Below are 23,041 nucleotides of genomic sequence, written 5' to 3' on the forward strand. Positions count from 1 at the left end.
ATCGGGGATAATGAGCCCGGTGTTCGTGCCGGAGGTGTGGAGAAAAAAAGATGCCCAAATCAGTCATCAACAGCAGACAAGTCGGGCGACCACCAGTTTCACCCAAGCAGACTATAATAATATAAGAGTCCAAGTAAAAACCATTCCCCAAAAAACATTTCCGAACCCGCAGGTATAACAGTCAGCCTTACTTTGCTTTCATCTTCGCCATCATACTCTGGACACCCCCCCCAAACCGCTGAAGTCAACAAAAATCTGTCATCTTCGAAACGAAGAAGCCTAGGAGCACTATCTATTCGTTATGTTCCCGCCACACACACCTTCGTCCAGACTCGCACCCTCTATCTCTCTTCCGCCAAACCATTTCTTGTCCCTTGCTCCTTCCTTCACCCAGCCTAATGCCCTTTACCCTTCCGGCGCGCCTTCGACTTCATCTGCCGCCTCAAATGGTCTGGCACCCAATACTGCTTCTCTTGCATCAGCCGATTTTGAAGTCGATGTCCGTACCGGGTTCCTTCCGGCGACGAAGAATGTAGAACGACTCAGTGGAGAGTATGAGGTATGGGAGGAAGCGTTGGACGCGGCCCGAGGCAGCGCAGTGGGTGGCGGAGTCATGCTGGGTGGCAAACGGGAGAAGGATCAGTTATGGCGTGCAGGTGTCGAATCTGTACGTGGCTTTTACTGGCTAGAGTCAGCACCATTATGAAAGGCTGCTGATGATTGATGGACGATCAGTTACCGGTAGTGGCGACGGATGATCTTCGGGCATCACTGCCGCATCTGCGAAGGGCGCACCTTGTCCTCACGTTCCTCGCCCACTTTTACGTACACACAACCCCTCTCCCCGGCCCTTCAGCCCAGAAAGAGCCCACCTCCATTCCCCCTTGCATCTCCATCCCCCTTCTCGCCGTGTCTCCACTTTTGGGCCTTCCACCTATCCTCACCTATGCGGACACCGTTCTCTGGAACTTCCTTCCCCTTAACTCCCTCATCGCCCCCTCGGCTTTCTCTAACCCACCCAACCGCATTATCACCACATTTACAAATACCCGTTCCGAAGAACAATTCTATCTCATTTCAGCCCTTTGCGAGATTGCCGGAGCTGAAGCCCTTGGTCTAATGCGACAATCACTGGACGAGCTGTTTATTGCCGATGAAAAGGCCCTTCGAAGAGTCACCATCTATCTCAAAAAACTTGCGGATCAAATTGATCGCATCAGTGATATTACCATGACGCTCATGAATGAAGTAGATCCGGAGGAGTTCTATCACCTCATCCGTCCTTGGTTCCGCGGTGGCGATGCGGATGGGCCTGGAAGTGTTGGTTGGGATTATCTTGGACTCGCTGCGGACAACGCCAACGTTGTCGCAGGCACTCACGAGGCGGAGAGCGCCAGTACGGAAGGTCGCAGAGGTAAACTTTTTTCGGGTCCCAGTGCCGGACAGAGTTCTCTCATTCACGCCATTGACATTTTCCTCACCGTTGATCACTCTCCGACTGAAGAAGAGAGAAGAGAAGCTATGGAAGCTGCCGAGAATCATCCAGAACAGAGCGGAGTATTCATTAAGATGAATTCTTCTCCTGTGAATGCTTCAACAGCACCTTCCGCCTCCAAACCTCACGGTCACAGCCATGGCTCAATCGCGCCCCCAGTCTCCAACTCCAATCCTTCGGCCGCGGCCCCAAAGTCAGAAGCCACTTTCTTGCAGCGAATGCTCGCATACATGCCTCTCCCTCACCGCTCCTTTTTGATCCACCTTTCAACCCATCCTACTCCTCTTCGGCCTCTCGTGCTGCACTTCGCGGCTTCTCACCCTACACTGGTACAAGCCTATGATGGGGCGCTAGAATCTCTTCGTCGTTTCAGAGAAAGACACATGCGGGTAGTAAGCAAGTTCATTGTGCAGCAAGCGCGGAGGAAACCCGGGGAGAGGATTAGGAGGTTGACCGGCATGGAGATGGAGGATGATGAAGACGAGAGTACAATGGCGAATGCGGGAGAGTTGAGAGGTACAGGTGGAACGGCGTTATTTAAGTTCCTGAAACGGTGTAGGGATAACACTACAAAAGCCATGTTGCAACCTACTGGAGCTGGTTACGAATTGAAATGAAGGAAGGATTGGCGTCGTTGTCGCTAGTGGAGCCGATTCAGCGATAATCCTGTCAAAATGTTTGGATTTGTGTACCTATTAATTTGTAAGCTATTACTATCAGTAGTAGCACAGTCTTTGAAAATTATAGAATATTAGAAAGTAGTAGCACATGATGTATGAATCAGATGAATCAGAGTCGGCTAGCAACTCCGCGACATTCATTATAATGGCGGTATTTACACTGAGGCTCGTCGAGATCAGAAATATATTTTTGCATAGCTAGCTGTAGGCCGGACTTAAATCGAATTTGATTTCTCGTTTTCGACTACATCTTGCAATTTCTCTACCGTTATTTTCACAAATAAGGTCGCGAAGACGAATCGTGACAAAAGGCTATCGTACAATGGCAAGTGGTGATAGCCTCGGGGTGCTAGACTGACTGGCCTCATCCACTGCGCTTGCAAAGCTTTATTTCTGACTTCTAAATGCAGAAAGTTGAGCATCAATAAACTTGGTGTGCTGGTGATTTCAAATGTCAAAGTTTCATCCCATAAAGGGTTGAGAGTGACTTGACTAAGTGCGCGAGTGCGCTTTGAGATTTTCCCGTTAAGGATTGCTTCGACATAAAGATCGGCACAAAGTGGTGTGCGTTGCCCAGAGATGATTCGTACCGTAAGAAGGTATTTTTCAGGCACCTCAACGACCTTCTCACGTAGAGAAAGCGGTTTAAGGATGTACCCATTACTGTCGTGAAACATGGCGTGATTCAGCAATATTGATTCATCCAAGGTTTGCCAATTTAAGGCCACAATTTGACAGCCTGCAGACCAAGAATCGACAGGATTAAAATTTGTCGAACCAAGTCTGGTACCCCGTGGATAAACCCTTGAGATATGTTTGAAATTGTGCTTTATCCAGTCTACCTTGTTTACTTTCAAGATCTTGGCAGCTGTTCGCTCAGAGACTGAAAACTGGTGACTAGGTAGATATTCGTTGAGCTTAGAAAAGCCTTGGTACTTTACACCATGGGTATAGACGAGAAGTTCTGAGAGCTGGGGGGAGAAGATATCCGGACGTTCAGTTTTGGATTGTATTGAAAGGCGGCGAGCAAGACGAACGAAGCTAGTATCGGAATCAGTAGAAGACGGTGATTCTTGATAGAAAAGGTTGGCTTCGAGTTTTGGTGAATTCAGTTCGGGTTTGGGAGGTTTAGCCTACGAACTGTCAGGCGCCTCGTCATGGAAAAATCCATCCGTCTGTTAAGTCCGCACGTACCTTGAAAAGGATTTTGCCCTTCAGGTCTTCAGGACTAGGTAACTCCGAAAATTCCTCGACCAGAGGAGCGGAAACCAGCATATCACCAAAAACTTCCTTTAATATGATTGCCAATCGGTTTTGCTGCTCTGAGGCGCAGTGGATCTCAGTGGAGATAATGATAGGATAAGGCGATGTTACAAAGCCGTACTGCTTAATGGCACGGCAGATGTCTCGGACTGGGACACTTGATGTCAAAGTTTTGCGATGGTACACGACAGGTTCAACATCACCAGATTGCACATCCACTTTATCTTCGTCAGTCTCGCTACAACCACATGCGTCTTTTGAAACTTACTCTCTACACATCGACAACCTGCTAACAACACACGGATGTAACCCTCCACGGTGCTCTCACCTTTCCATTGCTCTCCCACAAGATACGTATTGTGGGAACTCGAAATGAAATAATGTTGAAGAGGATGTGTCATATCCTGGGGTTGATTAGGAGTGTTGTCAGACGAGGATAAGAAGGAAGTCAGAGAGTCTATGGTCCACAAGTCTCCAGACTTATATCTGTTGAACACATTCTCGACAGAGGAAGATGGAATACGCTGTATATGTGTAAGAAAAGAGACAACGCGTCCCTTATCGAGAAGACCGCTCAGAGTGAGGTCGCGATAAACCTGATTGATGTCAGGTCGAGTCTGGCTAGCTTTAATAAGGTCATGAAAGACTGTGATGTCTAGCATGCCCTAAAGAAAGGTCAATCGCCGCCATTGAAATCTTCGGAGTGATGCTTACCTCTTTAAGATCACCTACATCGGCTTTAATTTGCAATCCGATCTGAGCGCATAGGGCCTCGGCTTTTTCACGATTAATAGCTTTGGTACCTAGAGGCCATAACTGTCTAATCCAGAGCATATCTGGGTCAGACGGCGTGATGTCGGTAACCTGGCGATCCAAAGTGATAGATACCAGTTGCTTCAACGTCTTGACCCAAAGGAAATATATCTCGTCGGTAAGGGCAATCATATGTAAGACTTTCCATTGTTGAGATCGAACATACACCACAGTTATCCATCTGTTGCTGTTATATGAGTCGGAGGGTGGTTGCCCTAGACGTAAATCTCTGATGTCCCCGATTGGAACTGTTGTTCCATTGCTTTTTATCAGCGATGTCCCAAACATCAGAAGGACACTACCGACCACGACTATCTTTCTTGCTCGACCATAATATGCATCCATTTCTGATTTTAAAAATTACTTGCTTGATCTTTTTCGACGATATTTTGAGCATGGGTACGCCCACTTGCAGTTGCGAAGGCACGACAGACGAATCATTATCCATCCTGAGAAGTTTGACTCGCAACCGATCCAGAAGTGCCAATCCAAAAAAAATGAACGTATGAGGGCGCGTCAGCGGAGACAAAAGGCCAAGATGGCGTTAAGAATCCAAGAATCCACGCGCTTGGGCCAACTCGACGGACGACAAATGTTCTGAAGTCGATAAATCAGCATTTTTTCTTTGCAATTAAATTTGTAACCAAAATCGATGAATGGGGAAAGTCCTCATTTAAATGAATATACATATTGACTTCAGCCCCATGAGGGTCAGTCTTAGCATGGAAATTGTATTAATCGTTGGGCTCTTCTGCAAGGCCGCACAGCAGCTGCCATTGGCATACGAAGGAGACACGAAGCTCCGTGACGAATCTGACAAACTCATGAATGGCACACAAAAAACTTACATTCCGATCTACAGAAGATATGTCCTACCTGCAAAACATTGGTTTAGAGAGTCCTATCACTGACATACAAAGATCTAGTTGTCAGCATAAGCGAAAAGCAAGGATAGAGTAAGAGACGGATGTTATATGATGGCTCAGCACGCAACATTTGGCTTGTGCGAAGATAGTCAATCCTCAAGGCGTCCCCCACGCATGGGATAGAGGCCATTAGGACTGGGGCGACAATAATAATCCTCATAGCCAAGAATCAAGAAATAAATATATGATGGGAAGAATGATGGAATTGAAAGGGGCGAAAGAAAACATAACTTACGTTTTGGTGATCAACGGATGGAACAAAATAAAGGATAAACGGAAGCAAGCTTTTCTAGCCTGCCGTGTGGATCTGCGAATGGGTTGATGTCGACATGAAGATGATGACAGTACGAAAGAGAAAGTGGATAGAAATTTCGCCATATGACTTCGTCGTCGTCGCACCAGACCCCACCACGACCCTGACACGTCACAATTTGGTTGGTGGGGGCTATAAGTGGGACCAAATTGATCAGAAAGAAATGTCGGCGGGGCGGGCTCGGGGCGGAAGCAAATCATGCGGTTTGTTGTTAACCGGTGCCCCCAAAACGAAAGTCATCTTCGTTGATGCTGTAGTCACTCTCGTGCATTTCTCACAAATCAAAAAGTCGAACTCAGACCACACATCAGCATTCCCCAGCTCATTACAGCACTTCTACACTCACCCGCAGACATCGGGTTATACTTCTGTTTTCGCTTTTGTATCCACATCTGTCTTCTCAAATAAGACAGCACTCCCGTCGGCACCACATTCCGTTCCAGCTCGACCGCTGCCTGACCGTTGCCGGCGTTACGATCGGCCAGCAAGTCTTGATTGTCTTGCCAGCATTCCTTATAAACAACCAGAAGCGGAGCTTTATCCATTCAAAAATCTTCCGCCGCCATCTGAAGGGGAGTACCGGGATCTAGTTCAAACCACTTATCGCCCATTCTTATGTATCTGTCACTCGGTTTGTACGTATAATTGCAAACGATTAACAATGCCTGCACAATCATCTATGCCAGATATCTCAATTCCTCAGGCCAGGCGAATAGTGGTAGATACCACCGGGGCGCAAATAGTTCAGGAGGAGTCACCTGCAGTGAGTTTCCGGTTGATACTTATCATGCAATGTTGTTAATGTGCTCTTCAGACTCGAGACTCCCGCGGTATCTATTTACCTCATTATACTGAGCCAGTTTCGCACATTGCCATAGACGTAAGTTACTGATGGTTCCTTATCGAAGGCTACAATCACTGACAATGTTCATTAGGTTGGAGGTTCATTGGCAAAAGTTGTCTACTTCACCCGTTCAAATCTCCCTATATCCGCAACACCCACTTCATCCGGAACATCATCTCCTTTCCTTCCGCCTTCCCAGTCTGTGAGCCAGCCAACGCCTATCGTCACCGAGCGGTCTCCCATGTCCTCTTATTTCCCCAGAGATTCACCAACGCTCAACCCTCATTCTCATGCACCTTTTGACCCTTCACCAGCAGAGCCACGTCGCCCAACTGTAAATGGTGCTCTCACCCCAGCCACCCTGTCAGAGGACAATGCTACGACACCCTTACCGGCAAAGAGCAAACACAGATCACGTAACTCCATTCATAACCCTTTACCACCTCCTTTACCTGGGGGTCTTTTGAACTTCGCTCGCTTTGAAACCGACAATATCGAGGAGCTTATTATTTTCCTTCAAGATCTGATATCGTCATCAGCAACAGCCAACAGAGTCTCGTTGGAGAAGATGAAGCGTAACGTCAAGGTCATGGCAACCGGCGGTGGAGCGCACAAATATTACGACAGGCTGGCTGATGAGTTAGGGGTGGAAGTGCATCGCGAGGAAGAGATGGAATGCCTAATCAGGGGCCTGGGATTCGTGACTAGAGTGCCCGAAGAGGTTTTCTACTTCTCAGAGGAACTGGTCTATAAGGTTTCACACGCAGGTTCCGCTTCTGAACAGGCGCTCACTATCCCAGCATCCGAACTACCGAGACCTTCACCAATGCCGCCGGCATACCAGGTTACGTTTGCCCCAATACCGTCAGACGACGATCCTGTGCCCCATTTCCCATGCCTGGTGGTGAATATTGGCAGCGGTGTCAGCATTGTAAAAGTGGACGAAGACGGTAGTTTTGAGCGCGTGAGCGGGACATCTCTTGGGGGAGGAACGTTATGGGGGTTGCTGAGTCTCTTGACTGATGCCGAATCATTTGATGGTGCGTCAATCAATAATTCTATCTCCGTTATGTGTTTCATTTAGCTGACTGATCTAATGTAGAGATGCTGCTGCTATCGGAAAAAGGAGACAATTCTGCTGTCGATATGCTTGTTGGCGACATCTATGGCTCGGACTACAACAAGATAGGTCTTAAGTCATCAACCATTGCATCGTCGTTTGGAAAGGTGTTTAAAAAAGGCTCGAACGCGGAGAGGAGGAAGAGATTTAAGCAAGAAGATATCGCAAAGAGTCTCCTTTATGCTATCAGTAATAACATTGGGCATGTCGCGTAAATTTATTCGCTTCGCATTTCTCGACCTGTTAGACTAATATCTTATTGGTAGGTACATGAACGCGGCCAAATACGGTCTAGATAAGGTCTTTTTCGGAGGTTGCTTTATTCGAGGTAAGACCTTCAATACTGATTCCTTCCGGTTGCGCTGACTCCCCATCGCAGGACATGCTGCTACCATTTCTACTCTGTCTTATGCTATTCGCTTCTGGAGCAAAGGCACTATGACGGCGTGTTTTCTCAGACACGAGGGATTCTTGTGAGTGAACATTAATCGGCAGTAGAGTAGTATGCTAACTGACTTCGCTTCCCAGGGGAGCGATTGGGGCTTGGATCAAGAATGTGGGAGAATTAGACGAGAATGGAAGCCCTTTACAAAAGCATTCAGATTAGTTTTTTGATTGCTGATTGTTTCTGGCATTCCGTGTTGGTCAAGGAAAAAACATAGACTTGAGACACAGCTTCTAGTTGCAGGAAAAGGGCGTTTGTTCTTTTGTTCTATTTTGCATATTTTCAAGTAGCATCTGTATCGTCATATTTTAGACTTGTAGAATCATAGCGACGAAGCAATTTCATACTGCAATAAGTCCTGTTTAGAATGCTTCTTGTTGTGAAGCCTGGAAATCAGACATAGAACATCAAACATCACACAAGAAATAAGACACAACTGATAATGGCATCGACATGCACCACATCAAGGAGCACGCGAGACCCAGATTTTTTACATCCCCGGATTCGCTGCCTCATGCAAGAGGTGGGGTGGGGCTTGTGTCGAGCCTAGAGTGGGGCAGGCAGGCTGGTCACATGATACACAAGGCTTCCACGTGGCCAATGATGGTAATTACGTGTCAATGATATAATTCCAAGTGGCTTGCGACCGACAAGAACAAGAGGGATCAGAAGATGGCATAGAGATTGCCCAGCCAGTCGCTTGTGCCTCTCATAACTACTGCATGCATCTTTGGAACCATTGGGAGTTTATTGGTTGCTACAGCTCGTTGTACAGTAATAAAAATGCATTCTTGAATTGAAATCCGAACCAAACAAAGTCTGGAGCCCCGGAGGAGGAAACAAGAACCCGCACGCCTAATGAGGCAAGGGCTTCACCAACATTTCGGCCCTTCCCGCCGGTCTGTCTCCCGATTATTTCAAGTGTTGGATCCAGACTAGTGGGGTGTTGATGTCACCCGCTCAGGGATTGGATGATGCCCTTTTATATTTATTTATAGGATTCAAAACGATTGAGTACTGGCTGGAACCAAGGTATATCAGGCACCAAGCGAATGTCCCCATCATCGACTGACATTTCTGTATTTTCTAAATAATGATAATAATAATAAAAATAAGGCCTGTTCCAGCCAAATTCGATTCCGTTCAAAAAGTCATGACCTGAGTGAGTTTAACGCTTCCCTTCTTTTCGGGAGTAGGACTTTCTCCCAAAGTTACCAGAAAAACTCACCTCGATTTTGAGGTGAGTTTGAAAAGGACAAAGTCACCACTCAAAGGCACCAGGGTCGCGCACATAGCGATCAGGGTCCTTGTTTGTGTTCGCGACTTGTGGGCCTCCGGTTTCTTAAGCCACGTTTTTGTTGTGCCTGGCAGACCCTGTGGGGAAGGAGATCTGTTATCCAATCCAGCTTTCTGGGTCCAGAAGAAAGTCTGAAACCGGGGAACTATTTCGGACACCCCCCCTATTTCTTTTGGGACACCCCCCCTCCTTCTACTTTGGGTAATTTTGACAGAGCAGCCGATAGATAACACCATGGACCCTGCAGCGCATCCCTGAGGCCCTTATGCCTGTTATTTACGTAATTAGTTCAGATGATATTGTCGCGTGCGCCAGACTGCAACATTTTACAAAAGTAACGAACAACAAACGCGTTTTTTTCTCTAATAACGCGCCTCCTTTTTGCTGTCATTTAAATACTTTTCATCCTCCTAAGAAACTTATAACGTATTCGAAAACATCATGGCTTCGACTGATTTGCACTCTTCGGATCCTCTTTCTCCCCAACCCGGTATCTGCCCACCTTCTCCTATTATCCGCGTCCCAGAGGCCGAAATATACTCGGGACATCAATCAATGGCGTTTGATTTTGATGAAGGTAATCTCCATGCCATGGAAGGTTCGGATTCATCGGAAGTCTCCAATATTGCCGACGAAGAGGATAGTGAGGATGACATTATCCAGGCTCCCATTGACTCCTTCAACGACGACGAGATGATCTCTACCCCTGGGTTCGACGAGCAAGCGTACTACCAATCTAAAGATGAGTGTAAAGGCGCTGTCCAGGCTTACGCAGCCTCACAAGGCTTCGCTGCTGTTATTAGGCGGAGCAAAAGGAAGAAGCCAACGAAAACTCACAAAGAGGGCAGAGAATTGATACAATACTCGTGCATCTTTGGAGACGAGTATCGCTGCACACGAGGGGACAGTTTCAAAGATGTGCGCATTAGGACTATACAGACCGTAAAAAATGGATGCCCTTTTGCTGCTGTGGCTTGGGAGATGGCAGAGGCAGAGGTAAAAGAGCATGGTGGAGACAAATGTTGGACTTGGAAGGTCGTGAATGCCTCGCACAATCATCCGCCTGTCGCCAATATTGGAATTGCACTTCTTCGGCGTGCTTCGCGGACGCCTGAAGCCAAAGAGCTGATCAACACGTTGATCGACAGCCGGACTCCATTCCCCTCCATCATCAGTACCATGTCTCAGCGTTTCCCAACGGTAATGTTGACATCGGAAGACTTGCATCGTCTCGCCTTTCGTCGTCGTGCAGATCTCCGTGCTGGCTCCAGTGCAAGTGCTGCTTGTATTCGGCAATTAGTGAGCAATGATGAGCTCCATCGTCCGTTTGTCAACACACGCGATGAACTCATTGGTTTGGTTTACACCAAGCGAACTGCTCGCGCACTGATTCACCGATTTCCCGAAGTCCTTTTCTTCGACTGCACATACAAGACGAACCTGTACCGGATGCCCATGCTCCATATCGTCGGATCCACATCGACAGGTATGACATACACTGCAGGAGTCATCTTGATGTTGCGTGAAACCACAAACTGGTATACCCAAGCTCTCAATTCGTTCTTCGAACTTGTCGGCAAACCGGATGTCAAGGTTGTCATTACCGATCGTGACCCAGCACTCATCAACGCTCTCATGTCTGTCCTCCCCAAGGCTTACCGCTTCTCCTGCTTCTGGCATCTTCAAGAAAATGTCAAAAGCAATATAAGGCCCTGTTTCGTTGACGAAGAGAACATCGTCATGGCTGTCTCGAATTTCTGCAAAGCTTGGGTACGGTATTGTGTACATGCAAAATCGGATGAGCAGCTTGAGGAAGGTTATCGGAAGATGGAAGAACTTTATCCTGGTCAGAAATATGCTCGAGCGATCTCGTATATCCGGGGTTTGGATGAAATCAAGGAGCGCTTTGTACATGCCTATATCAACAAGCAACTTCACTTCGGACAAACCGGTAATTCACGCTTAGAAGGTCAGCACGCAACTCTTAAGAAATCAATTGACACCAAGTACGGTGATCTTCTGCTTGTCATTGGGTCTCTAAGTACGTATTTTGATCAGCAGTGGTTGAAAATTTTGAAAAGAATTGAGCTCGAGAGAACGAGGTGTGCTACACATATTCCCAGTACTTTTGTTCGGGTATGTTCCTTCCTTCTTTCTGTCCTTTTTGTAATCGTGCTGATATAATTGTTTAGTTAAAAGGCTCCATATCCCGCGCTGCAATGAAGCTTCTTGCTGAGCAGTTGACTTTGGCCAAAAGATATTTGGGTGATTACGATGAAGGTGTCGATGACTTTGAAGAATCACACCCGTGCAGTGGCTCGTTTACAAAATCCCATGGATTGCCCTGCGCCCATCGTCTCATTAGCTTCGTCCGGGAAAGAAGACACCTTGAAAAGGATCACATTCATCCTCACTGGCGTCTCGGGTCTGCCGCAAGTCTCAAAAGATACCTTGACCATATTAACAGACTTGTTGGCACCCCAGATACATCAGTCATACGGCTGGATGATGTATTTGACTTCGGTGAGGACCAAGAACTTATCCTCGATCCACCCATTTTAAGCACCAAGCGGGGAAGGAAGGCCCCTAATCCACCAGTGTTGCAGGAAGACCGGATGTCGGCACCTTCAGGAAGGTACTTGACTCAGTCAGAAAGAATTATGGGGGCTGGATTGACCCAGCGAAAAAAAGGGCGCTGTAAACACTGCCAAAGTTCCACTCACTATACCAAAGACTGTGCGCGTGTTCAAGCGTCTCGAAGGGTCGACAAAAACCAAGAAGCTGAGAATGCAGGTGAAGACAGAAGAGTTCTTGTCCCAGATAGCGATGATGAGGAAGGAAATGAGGAAGATCTTGTCGAGGTACCGAATGAAGTTGGTCCTTTCATTCAAAGATTAGCCCAACTCGATGACCTTGCGCTTACATATTTTATAGCCCAATCTTCGTCCAAAAAAGCATTCTCGGTCACAATATCCTGCCCCCTCTCAAATATATCCGTCACATGCTGTTCAAATGCAGCATCTTCCTCCTGAACCCTCGGTCCCCCAATTACCCCCTTCTTCCCAATTCTATCCACCATTATCACAATACTATCCCCCTGCTCCACAGCATTACCCAACTTCAAAATACCATGTGCCTCCTACCCAGTATATCCCTTACAACCAAGTATTATTCCACAATCATTCCGAAGCCCCAACTCCCTATCATTACCCTTCTGTTAGTGGATACAATAATCTCCAATCTCCTCAAATTTACCAATACAACTTAGAGAATAATGTGGGCAAGGATGCGAGCATTCGATCGCAGGAGGATAGTATTATAATGCAGCGAGGGAGAGATCGACATAGCTGGGAATGAAGGCGAAGGAAGAATGAATAGATGTCGAAAGAGGAATAGATGTCACAAGAAGAATAGATGTTTATAATATTAGAGGACTGAATTTACTATGCACGAAAAAGAACATTTAGTTACGTAAATAACAGGCATAAGGGCCTCAGGGATGCACTGCAGGGTCCATGGTGTTATCTATCGGCTGCTCTGTCAAAATTACCCAAAGTAGAAGGAGGGGGGGTGTCCCAAAAGAAATAGGGGGGGTGTCCGAAATAGTTCCCATGCATGACATGCCACGGCCGGTCACGTGCATGACTGAAAGCTCACAACCTTTCAAGGCCCCGCCAATCAAAGAAGGCTGCGACCGGTCTTTCGCCGCAATGGGTTAGCGCGTTCTTGTCCTTACCTCCACTTTCCGTTGCATCATACGTTTTAGGGAATGGTCACTTACCTCAATTTCTCATGTTCGTTCCTACTACTCCACTCTAACCAAAAAAGGTGATGACTGTCCATTCTCCTTCCTGCATATGGTAATAAAACCGTACCCGGTCTCTGCCGTTGCATGCACACCAAATGCGGGCAATGCCAACGTCATGCTGTGTGTTACAGCTTCTTGCTCGATTCAGTCATCAATCAATCATTACTAGGATACTTGGTTCGTTAACCCAGCAAGAAGTACAACGTGTGCCATGCCATCATCATAGTTCATGACAGGTCATTGCTGTCGTCCGGATATGGCTAGGCTGACAGAAAAGGAAACGACCTAGGCCTCTTTGACGACCGATGAACGATGGATATATAAACCAGAATATACAGTTGTTCTCCCTCCAGCACTATCGCCTTTGTCTTTTCAACAGCCTATCGTTAACTCATTATTACATCCTGCTAAAATGATCTTCGCCCTCGCTCTTTTCACCACTGCTGTTGCTGTGAAAGGTCTCTCGATCCCAGGAGTGCGCGATACACCTGCCAGTTCTACCACATTGGCATACATCGGTTGTGTGGCAGATGACTCAGTCTCGTCATTGACCTCTGGCTCTGCTGCCACGAATGCGGAGGCGCGAGAATCTTGTGCAGTAAGTGTCTCTGTTGTATCCCTTCACAGTCATCACTGAGTCTTCAACAGAGTACTTGTCTTCAACGAGGGGGCTCACAACTTGCATACTTCAACCAAGAAGCCCATTCTTGCGTATGCGCAGGCGCGGATCAGTATCCAAGCTCTGGAGAAATTGTCTATGCCGAAGACAACTCGGGAAATTGTCGTGATTCAGACGGAGCCTCCGTGAGCTCTTCATTATCCAAAGTCCACCTACGTCGAAAATAGACTAATGGCATCCTCATAGGTCGACTATATCTTCTCTCCTTACACCCTTTCTCAGTGCTATCTTACTTTGGACTCAGAGATTGCACCAAGTTCCAACATGACCTCCCCTTCCCCGTTAGACTGTCTCAATACCTGCACCACCGAGTACCTATCCATTCGCCCCGAATATGACGAGGCGAATGACCAGTATGTGTACGAATGCTCTTGCTGGGAAGATCAGGTGCAGGGGGGGCAAAACTCCGATTGTGGTTTCGGTATTGAAGCTGTATATCGCAAGGCTTGAGTTGTAATGGTAGATAACAAATATTGAAAGTATAATTGATATCATATAAGGGTGTTACTTTTAATGGCTAAAGCAAGGAGGAAGTCAGTCGGGGGATTTAGCAAAACCCGCATGAATTACTAGTATAAAGGCTATGTCTAAGGATATATATATTTCAAATATGCATGGCGAAATCTAAAACGGCTGAATAAGCAGAAAGAAGAAAGAAGTAGAAGAGCAATGTCAGACTACAACGATTCGGAACTGAGCCACTGCAGGCCCTCTGAGCAAAAAAAGATGGGTGGAGAGTGAATGGGGAAGACATGCGTGGGAAGATTAATAAATACGGAAGCAAATCGGCAATTTGGAAGCGGAAGTAAATTGAGGAGAGCCAATCCAGAGTAAGCTGTTGGCTCGAGGAGGTTTGAGCGCTCTCCAATCCCTTTTCGCTTAATTTACTCTACTTTTAAGTCCATATTTTACCCATTTCCCTTCCCATCGCCTCGTCATCCATCGCCTCCGATACCTATCCCTCGTCCCACTACCCTTCTGTCGCCAAAAACCTTCAGTCGGTCCGGCACGTCTTCTCTCATCGCTGGAATTACTTCATTCTCAAGGACATACGTGAACAATGGCACCCCTTCTCTTGACCCACTTTCGACCTCGCCAACGTTCTCTCCTTTCTACCCTTTTTACTGCCACTTTTTTGGGTGCTGTCATCGTCGTCGCCTTCCCATGTCCAGCGCGTGCTTCTGGTGAAGCTCGATTAGAATCTCCCGGTCCTACGACTGTTCGAGCATCAGAGGGTAGAAGAGAGGTTGTACTTTTGATGAATGAGCGAGGGAAAAGGCGTTTCATGGAGGAGAGATGATTGAAGTATGCGATGACTCGGTTCGTCTGCGTTCTGCTGCTTCGCAAAGACCATAGACTGACTTCAATCGACAGCTTTCCATAAAACGCCAATCAACTGGCTTCTTGCGTTTTCGACGGTTGTAACACCATTCTGACGTTAAGTTGTATACGTATTCGTAGGTTGATTATCACAGCTTTTCAATCAATGACGACCATCACTAACAGATCCCAGTAGTTATATGACATTTTAAAAATTATATTCCCCCCCACACCCATCGATGAGAATCATCAGACGTATTCCGGGCTTCCTCATTTGAAAATTCACCCTGTGGCCTTCTCAGTCACGAAATGCATTCCACTCGACAAATATTGCCTCCTAGCTTCCGATTTCTTCGGCGATTGATCCTCGAATTCAATAAGCACCACTACTTAGCAGCCTTCTTTTGGCTTTGTTCCTTCTTTTTTGCCGCGCGTTGACCGTAAGGCTTACTCGCATCCTAGTTGCGCATCACAGACAGGGTCATCAGGCTCAGCTTTGCGAACCTGCTCTATGAGAAACTCACGTCGTCGATAACAATCAGACTGACGGGATCTTGCTCCTCTCCTGCAAAATAACGCCTGATGATATCTTTGGCAACTTCAGCATATCGGCTCTGTGCGTCGAGAGTTACGTCCGAGTCTGCCGCTCTAGTTAGCTTTCGCAAAATCATATATCGTTTAGGTGGTGATGTACAGTAGAGAACCATGCCATTACCTCCACCGAGAGGGTTGGCCATTGCCTCCAAGGATGCTCCTTGGGTGCAGGCTGGACATCTGTGTGTTAAATCAATACGATCGCATTATTGTAATTCTACTGGAAACACGATGTGCGTACCCTAAACGTCTATTCAACCTCAAGAATGTCAACGCCGCTCTCTCACATGGCATGCTCCCCAGTAATATACTTACCTCTGTTGGCCTGCAAAACATACAGTCTGCAGAATGCCATCCGACTCTGATCAACACGTCTTCTGCTCCCTGTACGTATTAACCCAATGCGACCGCTTGCCGCTTGCTTGTCTGCTGGCATCTGACTTTACGTACGATGGTTGGCGGAACATTCAGGAGGGGCAGATTGTGATCTTATTTCGTGAGCAGACGGAAGCGATCGTGAAACAACAACAGTAGTCTGTCAAGGTCAGACGAAGGGTGTATGGGCGATGATGGCTTAAGCCGACTATAAATGGGGTGGGCAGACAGTAGTAGAAGGTAATTAAGTAGCCGAAGATAGATAATTGGCTACGTAGAGTATCTGTCGTACGTACTAGAAATGACGACTACAGGATGATGATAGAGAACGATGGTAGATGCGTGGGTGGTCAGGTGGTACGTAGTAAGCGAATTGCGAATGACCTGGCGGTTCTCATGCTCTAATTACATGCTGATAGCTACCTTGTATAACTTGGCCACGCATAGTTGGGTGCATGTTGGTTATTTCATCGATGAATCATGAAACATAAATATAATAATAATAATCACGATTGACGGTCCACAGCATGCCTTCTCCTCATTACTCGTCAATCAGTTCGGGTAGGAACCCGAAGTATGCGTCTGCCCGCCGGATATACTCTGAGCAAAATTCCGAAAAGCTCGCGAAAGGAAGCACACTCTATATATTGCGATATACCGTATTTAGCCGGAACAAGTACGCAGGTGGAGGTCCACGACACAGGCGATGGGCTCGTCAGACATCAGGAAATGTATCATGTTGTGTCTGCAACAGTATGTTCTCCTCCAGCTAGCATGTCCTCTTCCTCCCACCACCGCAGTTGCCCTCTCCTGTAGACCCGCCCCACCCATACATGTCATGGACAATGGGCAACTGCTTATCCGTTCCTGTATCATCCTCAAACTCTTCATCAAATAACATACAACTGCCACCCCGACGCCCTATCTCTTCTTCTCTCTCTTCAAATAACACTCTATCATCTACGAGTTATCCAGTACCCAAAAAGGGCAAAAATCACGCACAATCATTTCACCGCCGTCGAACCTCAGAATCCTCCCAGATGGCTTCTCACCCACTCCTTGCCCTGCGGCAGTATGCCACACTCCCCAATCCTCAATCTTCTCTCCCACCATCAAAATTGCTTTTCTCCAATAGCAATACGATGGTAGTGTTTGACGCTTACCCAAAGGCAAAATATCATTTCCTAGTCCTACCGCGTTATCCTTTCCCACCTCAGTCAGACCCAGATTCCGATGAGTCCATTGTTTCAATTGAGACGTTGGACGATTTAAAAAGCTTGCTTCGTAAAGCAGGAGCAGACCAGAGAGAAGAGGTTCTAAGAGCCATGGCGGAGACTGCGCGCGAAGTGGAGGAGATGATTAGAGACGAAATGCTCAAAACCGAAGGATTTGAATGGAAAATTGATGTTGGATTCCATGCTATACCCTCAATGAAGTAAGTCGGCATGAATGTCATTGGTCATAAGGGACTGAAGCCAGGAAACATGGCAGGCATATACACCTTCATGTCATATCAGAAGATCGGATATCACCTTATCTGAAATCAAAAAAACACTACAACTCTTTCCGGCCCGATCTTGGTTTCTTTATCCCGATCATGGAAGTGCAACGCTGGTTGCAGGATGATCGCACCGTGCTTGATCGTGTAGAAGTGAGTCTGGACTCATGCTACACAATGTGGATATGCTAAAGGTCTTCTGTTTAGGCATTGCCCGCTACTCAAACATTACTGAAAACCCCTTTGACCTGCTTCAAATGCGATGAACCCATGAACAATATTGAGAAGCTGAAACAGCATTTCGAAAAGGAATTTAGCAGCGAAAGAAAAGAAGCTTTTAAATATATAGCAAAACATGGCCGTCAAAGGAGCAGTGAAGAGGAGATTTTCTGAAGACTGCTGGAGGCTGGCGAAGTACCAACACACCTGGATATCATACTTGTAGCATCGGCGTTAGTTAGCGCTGTCTGTATCAATAGCGTAACGACATTAATTTGGGTTATACAATTTAACTGACACGACGTGATGCATTTGGCTACTCATTTCCTAACCCATCCATTTACTCATTTACGTCGTTGAGCATCCGATAGTTTCGCCCAGAAAGGGTGATCATACCACCCATCCAACGGCCTAGCTGCAACCCGGCCCCGCTCACCAACGGTGTAATCTCCAGTCTGGCGGCGACTCGATGAAATAAGGTACCATGTACGCTCAAGACCCATGCCCTTTAGATAGTCTCTCATCTTAAGGTAGTTGAGTCCCACATAAGAAATGCCATGTGAATCATCAGACAAACAAACTCTTCCCCCCAGTTCCTGGATCAACTGCAAGGCCAAACATTATTTAATCATTTCGTCTACATGTTCCTGTTAGCAAAATAGATACTCACTTGGAGAATATCCCTGCATGGATAACTTGTCTTCCAACCTTTCCTAATAGCCGCAGCGTTCGCTTCAAATAGACCTCCGTAGGCGATTACCGCCTTGACATTCCTTATTACCTTTTGCCAGACAGGTTCCTGCTCCATCAAGCTGATATTTGGTATCCATAAGGAGCATAGGTCAATATGACCTAGAACCTCTGGTTGATGCTTTACAATGAGATCATATTGAGCGTCGAAATATGCTTCAAAGAAAGGTTGGACAGACAAGAGATCTGGGGTGTAGGTCGTCATGAGCTCAGGATCATTTGGATCACCCAACTCAAGTGTTGGTGGCGGTCCGGGGTCCATTGTTTTACCTATTCTACCCTCCTTGGCAAGTTTAACAGCCCTCAGCCATGTTGGTCGGTCAAAATCGATGGACACACCATTGACGTGGTGGACACTGCCAACGATATAGTCGATCTCCGTATGCTCGACAAGAAATGAGGTCAATTTTTCTGAATCGAGGGGAGTGATATAATCTGTCTCTAAAGACACCAGCAAGGAAATTTGGGAGTCGTATTTCGAGCGTAGGATCAATGCTGTCTTCAAAAAGTCTTCATATGTCGAGAGGAGGTCAGAGGGGCATAAATCGGCCTGTAGGCAAGACTATAATGAGCCTCCCATCCAGTACGCTACCGTAAACCTACTTCTTCTGGGAAAAGATCTTCGACCCGCCATCTAGGAGCATGCTCACTCAGTCCAAATGACTGGAAGCCTTGTCGGATCGCTTCAAGAATAACATCTTCGAGATTGTCTTTGGCATGTCGGCAGAATTGTCCCGAATGAGAATGGTGGCTGTGAGGCATTTAGGGAAGATAGGCTGGACGGAAAAGGCGGAATATGTGAAGCTGGGGCGGGAACAAAAATTCCGAACGGTAATGGAAATTTATGCAGCTCAAGCAGAGCAGACAGACTGTTGCCATCAATTCTGTTGTTAGCAACTGGCTCGCTCTTTCTGTCTGACGGACAAACGCAAGCCGTAAGTCGGCGTACCGACGCAGACCAGGGCCGCCTCCACCTCAATTATGTCCGCGTTCCTGATCATATATGATGGTATTTCCGGTTGTTTGGTCCTTAGCTTTAATACATTTGATCGCATAATAATTATTCACAATCCTTGCTACGTACGGTATGAAACCAACACGCTCAACGCAGTCCCATTATCCATCGTAATAAGACCAAGAGAGTCCAGAAACCAATGTGCTGCCATCATAAGGGGAGCGGGAATTAAGTATCGCCTGTCTACACTACCAGAGCGAAGACGACCTTGGGGAAGGAGCAAGGGGCTAGAGGAGGATAAAGAGGAAAGGAAAGCACATTGAAAAGGAGCATAGAATTCTATACAAAAGTGTAATTAAGGATGCAATGTACTCGAGACACCGCAAGGCACATGCAACGGATTGCAAGATGAAGCAGTTTAGACTTCAGTGGTGGAGTTGTAGTACTTAACAGATGCAATCTAGGAAATAATTGTCAGAAACATGCTATGATCATGAGAGGCTTTCGCTCACCTCCCAAAAGGCTTCAGAAAAGGAAGAGCCTTTGTTGAGCACGTAGTCGGAGCAGGTTGAATACCCCGTGATTGCAGCACAGCTCTGGTCCTGACCGGCATAGCCAGCATTGTTCCAAACACCGTCGGCGCCGGCCCAGTCACCTATGAGTTCATCAATGAGATGTCGGCCAAATACGTCTTCTGTAGCGGGAACTTACCACAAAAAGTAGTGTCAAACTGTTCAATGGACGGTTAGTAATCACGTCTCATCAAACATGCCATCACTTACGATGTTGAAGTGGTCATAGAAGAACTCGTAGGGGTCGCAGCTGTCTGAAGCGAAGTAGGCAACGGGAGTGCCCCAAGTGGAAGGGTCGGGGGAGTTGTTCGTAATGTCAGAAGGAATATCGTTTCGTTGGAAGAACCAGGCGGCGATGCCGGACTTGTCCCATCGCACTGCGAAAATGTCACGAGCTGCTCGTTTATCAGGTGTCTCATTACTCACTGGCATAGACACCACCATTTACGCTGTTGAAGTTAGCACCGTAAGAATTATCGTTGGTCTCGTCACGGGCACCACAACCTTGATTGGAGGTGTCGGCAGACGAGCAGTCGTAGGAGTCAAAACTGCCAGTGGTAAGAGTGGCCAATTGCTTGTCATTGGTGTCAGAGGGGATAGTACAGCCCACACCGGTATGGATAGAGACTTGATTTTGAGTAAAATCGTTCACGCCTTCAAGAATATCGATTTCACCACCTTCAGGCCAGTTAGGACCGTTTTGCCACCAGGCAGGCCAAGTGCCACAGCCAGTAGGCATGTGATAGGCGTCCATGATGACCATGCCTCCGTTCCAACTGTAGAAATGTCAACAACGTCCTCACATAGTAGAGATGATTATTTCTTACATTTTGTTGCCGTGGATTCGAACCGACTTCCTTCCGCCTGAAACAACTTCAGTAGTGTCCACACTCATGATAGCGTGTCCAGCAGAGTTAATGGAGATGAGACCCTCGTTCCATGCCTCAGAAGCAGAAACGTAATCAACGGTACCATGAGTAGGATCTGAGTAATCCCAGAAGCTCCAGTTATCAAAGAAAGTACTGCCAGACTGAGGAACTATTCTAAGCTGTGGTTGATGACTAATGATGAAAGCACTTACCCATTCTTCAACGAGATACCAGCCCGAAGTAGAAGCGGCAGTCTGAGCAGCAGAAAAGGCACTTGATGTGGAGGTCATCTCAGCATTGGAAGACGATGCAGAGGCACTGCCATTTGCCCAGTTCTCAATGTTTCCAATGGCATTCGTCGCAGTCGCACTTGCTGTCACAGAGGAAGAAGTCCCAGAGTCAATAGATGAGGATGTAGCGTTGAATTTGGCTTGACAAGTAGACCTCTTCTTCTTGCGCACAAGTCGCTTCTCCTTGTTTCGCCCAGCGATAACGGCATCTTCACTGCGAGCAAGTTTGACAGACCCAATATCTCGATGAGCCACAGCAGCACGCTTCGCATGCGCTGGGTTAAGGTGCATGGCGGAAACTGCAGGCGCAGCAAAAGATAAGGTGAACAGGGGAAAGACGACGTTAGAGAAGAGCATTGCGAATAATATCTATGCGATGCAAAAGGGAGGAGGGTAATGTAGGAGTCAAGGTGATCCGCCTGGGTACCTTGAGTGTATGATTTGGTGGTACTAGACCTGCAAAAGTTGGTGTGGTTGCGAGTAGGTGACCGGCTTGTTTCACAATCGCACTGCGATCGTCCAGTGCTGTTTGGGGCAATAAAAAGCGGGCCAAGTCAGGACGTGAGAAATCATTTTGAATGAATATATGCGAGAGAGTCCGGCGGTGATGGGCGGGCCAGCAGACGGCATCCAACAAGAGGCGAGTTACAGGAACGCAGTGCCAATCATTATATTGTCGTTGGATTGGTCGTGACGTCCGTGCGCGTCAAGGAAAGGAACCACAAACAATGAGATCGCCGCCCAATAAGAACGTCACATAACGCCAGCATACCAGTGGGAAAAGGGAGTCGTCAAAGGATATCGCTCAGTCAGCAAAGTTCTTTGGAAGAAGGCACAAACAGAGCAAAAAACAAGGAGGTAGTAATAGCCACTGCCGAATGGCACCATTTCAACGGACCCTCCACGACATCCGCTTCCAAAGGGCTCTGAATGTCAAAGCAGTCTTTGACAAGAAGATTGACAACGGCGAGGCCCGTCAAGATGACACAAGGAAGACTGATATTCGTCGCCGTTTCGACAGTACACGAAGAAAAAGTGTTTGCACTCACCCAGGATTTATGCTAGGGGCAGATGGGCTAAGAGAATAGGGGTAAGAAAGAGCGACTAGATCGAAGAGAGAGGATGGATGGGAAGGTAAAGGTGAGGAAAGAAGAAGCAAAAAGGAAACAAGAAGGAAAAATAGGAATGCCACGGCGGCGCGATGTACCAGTACGGTGCGTGACAGCTGTGAGAGAAAGGGTTGAGGGTTCGTTGCTTTTCTCTCCGTCTGTCCTTGGCGGCCTCGATAATAATCAGACGCGACCAGACTCAGCCCTGGCTTCACCAAGCTTGGCTCTCCGCCACAGTTATTGGTCTCACATAATGCTGCATACTATAAATCTGCCACTTTGGACAAAGGATGATGAGTAGGCTACCCAGTCCAAGGTATTGTATTCGGAGAGAGATGCGATTATTTGAAGATGTTCTTATTGAAGTCAAGCGGACATGCACAAATGCAGATCCATGGACGCAGTCCGTCTTCCATGTTTATAACTTGAACTGGGTCCGGTGTGCTGCCAGTGTAAGTCGCACAAACTTGGAAAAAGAGGCGCGTCCCGCAATCACCCTCAGGGGCCATGCGAAATTCAGTCTGTGGGACCTGACTAAACCCTTGAGCGAGATTTTTAGAGTTTCCGAAGTTAACACATATCCCATCACATAGACCATACGACCATACTTATTTTAAATTAACTTCAAAAATTTGAATTCCCCCAATAAATTCAATGGTGTCCATTTCATATTTACTAATTATCTATGTTTTTTTCGTAATAATTTCCTAATTAAACTTAAGTAAGAAGATCCGAACAAACTCCTCTCCTCATATCCAACGGCTCGCTTCTCATCTCCTCCTGCAGCCTCCGATTACCAGAAATATC

General features: G+C 47.0%; 6 protein-coding genes across 6 annotated transcripts; 3 read left to right on the forward strand and 3 right to left on the reverse strand.

Annotated features, from left to right (window-relative positions):
• Positions 1-301: 301 nt before the first annotated feature.
• On the forward strand, positions 302-2,112 carry CNBC2350 (hypothetical protein; the record flags this gene model as incomplete). Its single annotated transcript, XM_771651.1, has 2 exons — positions 302-667; positions 736-2,112. The coding sequence occupies 2 exons, from the start codon at positions 302-304 to the stop codon at positions 2,110-2,112; spliced, it is 1,743 nt and encodes a 580-aa protein (XP_776744.1).
• A 278-nt stretch (positions 2,113-2,390) lies between these two features.
• On the reverse strand, positions 2,391-4,383 carry CNBC2360 (hypothetical protein; the record flags this gene model as incomplete). Its single annotated transcript, XM_771652.1, has 4 exons — positions 2,391-3,308; positions 3,370-3,656; positions 3,707-4,103; positions 4,171-4,383. 4 exons carry the CDS (start codon positions 4,381-4,383, stop codon positions 2,391-2,393), a joined length of 1,815 nt encoding a protein of 604 aa, XP_776745.1.
• A 1,768-nt stretch (positions 4,384-6,151) lies between these two features.
• Positions 6,152-8,061, forward strand: CNBC2370 (hypothetical protein; the record flags this gene model as incomplete). Its single annotated transcript, XM_771653.1, has 7 exons — positions 6,152-6,253; positions 6,305-6,370; positions 6,426-7,374; positions 7,437-7,656; positions 7,721-7,782; positions 7,834-7,927; positions 7,983-8,061. 7 exons carry the CDS (start codon positions 6,152-6,154, stop codon positions 8,059-8,061), a joined length of 1,572 nt encoding a protein of 523 aa, XP_776746.1.
• Positions 8,062-17,012: 8,951 nt separating this feature from the next.
• CNBC2380 (hypothetical protein) lies at positions 17,013-17,863 on the forward strand (the record flags this gene model as incomplete). Its single annotated transcript, XM_771654.1, has 3 exons — positions 17,013-17,407; positions 17,464-17,617; positions 17,678-17,863. 3 exons carry the CDS (start codon positions 17,013-17,015, stop codon positions 17,861-17,863), a joined length of 735 nt encoding a protein of 244 aa, XP_776747.1.
• A 170-nt stretch (positions 17,864-18,033) lies between these two features.
• On the reverse strand, positions 18,034-19,201 carry CNBC2390 (hypothetical protein; the record flags this gene model as incomplete). The annotated part of the gene is made up of 3 exons (XM_771655.1): positions 18,034-18,294; positions 18,360-18,989; positions 19,043-19,201. The coding sequence occupies 3 exons, from the start codon at positions 19,199-19,201 to the stop codon at positions 18,034-18,036; spliced, it is 1,050 nt and encodes a 349-aa protein (XP_776748.1).
• Positions 19,202-19,812: 611 nt separating this feature from the next.
• Positions 19,813-21,482, reverse strand: CNBC2400 (hypothetical protein; the record flags this gene model as incomplete). The annotated part of the gene is made up of 7 exons (XM_771656.1): positions 19,813-19,854; positions 19,907-20,049; positions 20,106-20,124; positions 20,177-20,343; positions 20,393-20,742; positions 20,794-20,996; positions 21,048-21,482. The coding sequence occupies 7 exons, from the start codon at positions 21,480-21,482 to the stop codon at positions 19,813-19,815; spliced, it is 1,359 nt and encodes a 452-aa protein (XP_776749.1).
• Between the last annotated feature and the right edge of the window lie 1,559 nt (positions 21,483-23,041).

Source organism: Cryptococcus neoformans, chromosome 3 (genome assembly GCF_000149385.1).
Source record: "Cryptococcus neoformans var. neoformans B-3501A chromosome 3, whole genome shotgun sequence".
In the NCBI taxonomy this organism is placed as follows: Eukaryota; Fungi; Basidiomycota; class Tremellomycetes; order Tremellales; family Cryptococcaceae; genus Cryptococcus; species Cryptococcus deneoformans.